The following is a 7,687-nucleotide window of genomic DNA, read 5'->3' on the forward strand; positions in this document are numbered from 1 at the left end:
CACATCATTATATACATCATTATACACATCAAATTACACATCGATATGCACATCATTATACACATTAATAATACACTACACATCATTATACACATCATTGTACACATCAATATACACATTAATATACAGAGATTATTCCATAAGTAAGGTGCAAAAAAACTAAAAGCAGATGTACCTACTTCAGTGGAGAGCGAAGGGATCTCCAGAGTTATCCATCTCTGAGACCGGGTCTGGTGACACGTACGTCTGTAAGTTAACAATGAAGTAAGGTCCGGTGGAGGTTTCTGCTGGAGGGTTTTATAAACTAAAAGAGTGTAATGCATTGATCTACCAGACCTCAGAAAGGGCCAACCTCATTTCTGATACAGAATGCAGTGATGTGTACCGAACCTTTCACCCGTAATAAAGCGTAGTGCTCTATGATAAACTCTGTCCAATGACTTCAATTCAGTGGCAGCTGCATTCATATAGACAATATGACCATAGTCTAAATAATCAGTATGAATGTCAACTGATTTATTAGTTTTCTGCTATTTAATGAAAGGCATGGCTCCCCTATATGGGTGTCATTAAGTTGGTAAGGGCTGCCCTACCAGAGATGTACATGTTAAAAACTTTTGGAAATACTTTGATTACGCAATAACAAATCTTATAGTAACACAAATTGATTTGTAACATGATAAAAATGTATTCTGCCCCCGTCTTTGCTCTCAAACAAAGGAGTGTTTTGTAGGGCATTTTCAGTTCCTAAATACATTTCAAATGTACTGGAAACCGGTTATGAAGTCATTTCACATGCCATGAAACATGTTAGAATTGCAAACAGAATAGGTTAATCTTGTGTGAAATTTGTGGCTATGGGTGTAAAATGCTACTAGAGGACGCGGAAGTACAGGCTTATGTGACAATACTTCCTCATTTAGGTTTAGTCATTTATCGAAGTATGGGGACCATGCGTTTCACCATCGCTATTCTACTAACTCTCGTCCATCAAACAGGTAAGAGCATTTAAGACATTTTTATAGTAATATTGATTAGACATACAGTATGTGTCTATAATCTGATCAGTAGGCACAGTAAGTAACAGGCAGTATCATTTGTACTGATTACTCTGCTTATAACCAGTCCAACCAGTGGGTGACCCTGGAACTCAGATGAAGTCACAGTGGGTGACATAGTATGTAATTAACTGTAGGTATCATTTTTTAAACAATACTTTAGTTTTAAAAATATGTTTTGTAACAACAATTAATGAGTAATACAAACATTTTGGGTTGTGATAGTATAATGTACTATTGTAAGACAAAGTTCAGTGTCACATGAAAGTCAGTGACAGGAAACTACCCCACAACGCCTTTTGAAGCATGGAACAACTTCTCACACCCGGAAATGCATAGCTCAACTCGTTTTTAGACATGTCTGTCAGTCGACCACAAATACTGTATGTGGGCTGAAAAATGCCCACTCTCTGAGCACCCAAGTTATCTATGCTTTTAGGCAGATTAGGTTATACTTCCTGTAGTTATCCTTCATCAAGTTGCTTTTACTGAATGGTTTCTGAAACTGAAGTGTGTATCATATCCTAGTTATTTATTGTCAAAGTATGATGATCTAAAAGCTGCTGACCTTTTGATGGGTTCATCTTGAAACCATTTAACAAATAGGGTGTATAGAGAAATTCCAGCCCAAACTACAAAGCATGCAAACAGTTTATTTAGGCAAATCGGGTCATTACGATGTGTCAGCCAGTTTGGCTATTTGCAAAAACAATCAATTTGCACACATTCCTTTAGGAGGTTGCGTTGCTAAATTCATATATCCTACTGCTCTATTTGTCACATTGTTTGATGGACTATTTCATCTTTTTTTACATGAAGTATTCTGTGTGTTTATTTCACAGAGTCCAGCTCTGTGTTTGTGCTGAAGGGACAGGATGTTCGTCTGGATGTCCAGACAAATATTACACTGGAAAAGGATATTGATGTGCTATTTTGGAAGTTTAACACATTAGTCAATGTTGTAAAGTATCCCCCAAAAGTAACCTTTGAAAGGTTCAAAGGTAGGGTTGAATTTAGTGAGGGAAACTTCTCTCTGCTATTGAAGAACCTTCAGGAAGGAGACAGTGGACCGTATGAAGCAATAGTGTCTGGTAACAAAAACACCAACGTTGCTACATACATGTTGGTAGTTCAAGGTATGGTTGACAGTTTTTCTATTTTATTATACAGTGACACAGTTACAGTATCAATCAATAGAGCTAAACATGGTGTTATAGGTTAAAGGCTAATTCTTTAGACGCATTGGTACTCTAGCTCATGTACTCAGGTTAATATACGAACAATAATGGGTTTCTATGTGTTTTCAGAGAGAGTTGAGCCTCCAGTACTGACAGTGGACCCTGTCTCCACCAAGAGTGACCCCTGTAATGCGAATGTAACCTGCAGAGGCCAGAACACCTCTGTCACCTCCAGCTGTAACAACAGCACCTGCTCTCAGGTGGGAGGAGAGAGTAGAGGGGCTGAGACCTCCACTGTCCCCCTGCTCTCTGTCTATGTGGCAGGGGGTTCCATCATCTGTAACCACAGCAACCAAGTCAGCTGGGCCAACGACACCAAGGAGATCAAAACGTTTTGTGTACCTAAATTTGGTAAAAGAGATGCACGCACACCGTACCCGCACACATACACACACACACACACACACACACACACACACACACACACACACACACACACACACACACACACACACACAGACACACACAGACACACACACTAGACTAGATATTATATGATACAGTATGTTGACGTTGAGATTTTGATGTCACTGTATTTCCAAAACAGAGCGGGACAGAGCGGACCACAACTACGCTGTCATCCACGTCATCATCATCTTTGTTGCATGTGCCCTGATTGGTTGGTGAAAGCTAAATAACGGTAAGCTCACTGTTCTTGTTGCAGGATCGCTCTTATTATAGAAACCGTACAGTTATGAATATAACTACTGTTCCTTGAAGGAGGTAACGAGGTATAGCATACTACGGGGAGGCAACAACCAAACTGAAATCACGCCCCAACGGGCCAATGGATGCCGAGCCCTTCCTCGGAAGCCCCGCCTTCCTGGCTATAATACCGGGGCTTGCATCCATTTCCTAAATTCAGTACCCAAACCGCCTGACTGCACAGGGCCAAAATATGTTATACCTCATTCTCTCCTTCAGGGAACAGTAGTTATTTTCATGACTGTACATTCCCTTTCAGTCCGTCACTCTGTATAAAATATGCGGACATACAATCAATCAGAGCCCCATATATGGAACCAGAACCTGCTGCAACTTGGCTGTGTATACTGACACGCTGCCACTGCAGTCCAAGTCCCTAGACCCCACAGTTCCAAGAACAATACTTACTTTGCGAGCCTGAAATGTCAGAACTCGTACAAAGGAACCCAAGTCCAAAACAACAGAATATCTGTTATGACTTGGTAAAGTGCACATGCGCAGCATAGCATCAACCAGTGTCAATGAAACCCACAGGAAACCTGCAGCAACCTTCAAACTGTGTACTTGCGCACTGCCACGGCAGACCAAGGCTCAATCCCACATGGGACCTGTGGTAACCTGGATACATGTGCAACCTACGCGCTGCCTAACACCCATTCCTGGACCCAGCCATAAGAACACTATAAGCCACACTGGGAGCAGTTACATCCAAGCTATAAAACCTCACAACGGTGCAGGGGAACCCAAATTCGCTGCAGCACAGATATCACCCTGGGGTCTCATCCACAAGCGAAAAAACAACACTTCCACCACGCTGATCCTCAACGCGGTGGCCACACGGGTGCGTTCTCAGCCCCCTCCTGTACTCCCTGTTCACCCATGACTGCGTGGCCATGCACGTCTCCAGCTCAATCATTAAGTTTGCTGATACAACAGTGGTAGGCCTGATTACCAACAACAAACTGCAGACCATACATCCTTGTCACCATTCATGGAGAAACTGCGCATGCCCGCCACTGGCCGGAGTGCGCTACCGGTCACCCATACATTATCTCCTGAAGGGGCAGAGCACCACCCTGAGGACTGGGATTTATCAGAACTGTGTGTTCTGATACCTGGCCCAAACAGAGTTCAAGGACGTCGGCAACCAGTAACTTGCCCCCATTGACCGAGCCACTTGGAAGCACTGTAAATGCTTTAGAAGGAGGGTCCCGAGCCAAACAACCTTGGATCAACTGGCTCATCCAAATGTATCCGCTTGTCCCTCTCAGGAATCCCGAGAACCGGCGTTGTTTATTCAGAAGCACCGTGCTAGGATTAGCACCCTTGTTAACCTCTGGAGCTAAGTAACTCTACACTCGTCGGCAAAATCTTTAAAAAAGGGGTAAGCGACGCTTCACCTCTGCAGGGACAGGAGATAAATACCTTCCCTCAAACCTGGAGGAACTCCGATGCAGTGGAGGAAACGCCATCAAAGGCCTATTCAGAACCAATGGTTCACTCTCCCCTGCCGAATCCAAAGCCGTGGTGTCAGGCTGCCCCGGACTGATGTTGTCCGATTCACACTCAGAATACCCTCCAGAGCCAATCAGGGATATATCATCCCCGGAATCTGGACTCTGAACACTGCCAGAGAAACCGTAATGAGCCTCACTAGAATGGGATGACACCTATCAACTCAGACCACCAATCTTCCCCAAAAAGCCAGCCCGACTCTATGGAAGTTGAACCCAGCCAGAGACAATCGTCAGGCGAACTGGTCCGAGCTAAAGCCTCCTGAGTGTGTTTCCACCCCAGGCAACAGGACAGCACTCGTGAGTATCTTTCATTTTCATTGTGAAACGCCATGCCCTACGGCACAGTCAGAGGTTCAAACTCTTTAGGAAATAGTTGAGATCCCCGGTATTATAGCCAGGAAGGCTGGGCTTCCGAGGGCAAGCTCGGCATCCATTGGCCCGTTGGACATGATTTCAATTTGCGTCAGGTGAATCGGATTGGTCGTTGACTCCCTATGGTATGTTATACCGCGTGAGCGACTGAAAGGGAACTGATATTAATTAAATGACTGTGAATACTGTTGATAACAGGCTTTAATGATTTCACATTTATATACTGTATACTCATAGTGAATCTTTAATGTATATACAGTACCTGTCAAACGTTGACACCTACTCATTCATGGGTTTTTCTTTATTTTGACAATTTTTTACATTGTAGAATAATAGTGAAGACATCAAAACTATTAAATAACACATATGGAATCATGTAGTAACCAAAAAATGTGTTAAAGTCTAAATTAATCCAAATATAGCTTATATTTGAGATTCTTCAAAGTTCCACCCTTTGCCTTGATGACAGCGTTGCACACTATTGGTATTCTCTCAACCAGATTCATGAGATAGTCACCTGGAATGCATTTCAATTATTCAATTAACAGGTGTGCCTCGTTAAAAGTTAATTTGTGGAATTTCCTTTCTTCTTCATGCGTTGAGGGGGGATATTCAGCAGAAATGGACTTGGTATTTTACCAAATAGGGCTATTATGGCAAGAACAGCTCAAATAATCAAAGAGAAACGACAGTGCATCAGTACTTTAAGACATGAAGGTCAGTCAATCCAGAAAATGTCAAGAACTTAGAAAGTTTCTTCAAGTGCAGTCTCAAAAACCATCAAGCGCTATGATGAAACTGGCTCTCATGAGGACCGGCACAGGAAAGGAAGACCCACAGTTACCTCTAATGCAGAGTATAAGTTCATTAGAGTTACCAGCCTCAGCAATTGCAGCCCAAATAAATGCTTCACAGAGTTCAACTAACAGACACATCTCAACATCAACAGTTCAGAGGAGACTGTGTGAATCAGGCATTCATTGCCGAATTGCTGCAAAGAAACCACTACTAAAGGACACCAATAATTAGAAGAGACTAGATGGGCCAAGAAATACGAGCAATGGACACTAGACCGGTTAAATTCTGTCCTTTGGTCTGGAGTCCAAATTATAGATTTATTTAGAATTCAAGGCACACAATCAGCATGGCTAACACAGCAGTCTGCAGCGATACGCCATCCCATCTGGTTTTGGCTTAGATGGGACTATCATTTGTTTTTCAACAGGACAATGACCCAACACACCTCCAGGCTGTGTAAGGGCTATTTTACCAAGAAGGAGAGTGATGGAGTGCTGCATCAGATGACCTGGCCTCCACAATCACCAGACCTCTAACCAATTGACATGGTTTGGGATGAGTTGGACCGCAGAGTGAAGGAAAAGCAGCCAACAAGTGCTCAGCATATGTGGGAACTCCTTCAAGAGCGTTGGAAAAGCATTCCAGGTGAAGCTGGTTGAGAGAATGCCAAGAGTGTGCAAAGCTGTCATCAAGGCAAAGGGTGGCTATTTGAAGAATCTCACATTTATTTAGACTTTAACAATTTTTTTTGTTACTACATGATTCCATATGTGTAATTTTATAGTTTTGGCGTCTTCACTATTATTCTACAATGTAAAGAATAGTAAAAATAAAGAAAAACCCTTGAATGAGTAGGTGTCCAAACTTTTGACTGGTAGTGTACACAGGTGTGTGTGCGTTTCCAAATCATGTCCAATCAATTGAATTCACCACAGGTGGACTCCAATCAAGTTGTAGAAACATCAAGGATGATCAATGGAAACAGTGGTATATCAATGGTATTTCTGTTCTTTATTTTTTTTGCAAACATTTCTAAAAACCTGTTTTCGCTTTGTCATTATGGGGTACTGTGTGTAGATTGTGTACTTTTAACAGCATATTACTTTCGTAATGTCGTTTTCAGATAGCTAAATCATTTGGACCCCTATGACTGAAGTGTATTTTTATTTAAACCTAAATGTTTTCAAATATTGGTACAACAACTCAAACTTCAAATTTTGTAAACTATTTTGTGAGAATCAATCTTATTACAAGCTTTATTTATGGAGCGATTTCAGTGCTAACAGAAACTGTATTTGAATTCAATATGTTTTCATGTGTATTTAGATATTTAATTTGAATTCAATAACTTTGAATTTGTAATGCACAAATTGAATTCATAAATTGAACTTGTATTTCATGATTTGAAACAGAATTTAATTAATATTGTATTCAGTTTGAATATGGTACACAATTCATTAATTGTGTGTGTGTGTGTGTGTATAAAATTGATAAACTATTTCAAGTTTACAAAAGTTTCACATTCAACTTCTCAATGCATTCAGATTCATTTTTCAAATTCAGTTCTCTAAATTCAGATTCAAAACCAGAGACAACATCCTAGTACTTTGCCAGCAAGGAATGGTAGAACAGAACAGAATCAAATGCTGAATAGATTTTTCTTCCTGTTTGGCGTTTTAACCATTTGGGCTATGAGCCCTTACTTGTATTTATTATGGAACCCTACTCTTCCTGGGGTCCAGCAAAATTAAGGCAGTTATACAATTTTAAAAACATTAACAACAGATTTCACAACACATTAAGTGTGTGCCCTCAGGCCCCTACTCTGCTACCATATCTACAACACAAAATCCATGTGTGTGTGTGTATAGTGTGTGTGTGTTATCGTGTGTGCCTATGTGTTGCTTCACACTGTTCCATAAGGTGTATTTTTATCAGTTTCTTCTTCTTTTTTTCTTAATCTAAATGTTACTGCTTTCATGAGTTACTTGATGTGGAA

At 41.1% G+C, this 7,687-nt stretch overlaps 1 protein-coding gene across 1 annotated transcript; it reads left to right on the top strand.

Annotated features, from left to right (window-relative positions):
• The first annotated feature begins 898 nt into the window (after window positions 1-898).
• Window positions 899-7,457, top strand: LOC121535433. Its single transcript, XM_041842493.2, has 5 exons — window positions 899-998; window positions 1,901-2,194; window positions 2,366-2,647; window positions 2,844-2,936; window positions 6,624-7,457. The coding sequence occupies exons 1-4, from the start codon at window positions 944-946 to the stop codon at window positions 2,921-2,923; spliced, it is 711 nt and encodes a 236-aa protein (XP_041698427.1). The 5' UTR covers window positions 899-943; the 3' UTR covers window positions 2,924-2,936; window positions 6,624-7,457.
• Window positions 7,458-7,687: the final 230 nt, after the last annotated feature.

This window comes from Coregonus clupeaformis, chromosome 21 (assembly GCF_020615455.1).
Source record: "Coregonus clupeaformis isolate EN_2021a chromosome 21, ASM2061545v1, whole genome shotgun sequence".
Taxonomy (NCBI): Eukaryota; Metazoa; Chordata; class Actinopteri; order Salmoniformes; family Salmonidae; genus Coregonus; species Coregonus clupeaformis.

Bases quoted from the DNA above. Each gene is read 5' to 3' on its own strand.
- LOC121535433 (XM_041842493.2), top strand. From the start codon at position 944: ATGGGGACCATGCGTTTCACCATCGCTATTCTACTAACTCTCGTCCAT. The intron at 999-1,900 runs GTAAGAGCATTT...TTTATTTCACAG, and splicing joins AACTCTCGTCCATCAAACAG to AGTCCAGCTCTGTGTTTGTG. The intron at 2,648-2,843 runs GTAAAAGAGATG...TTTCCAAAACAG, and splicing joins GTTTTGTGTACCTAAATTTG to AGCGGGACAGAGCGGACCAC.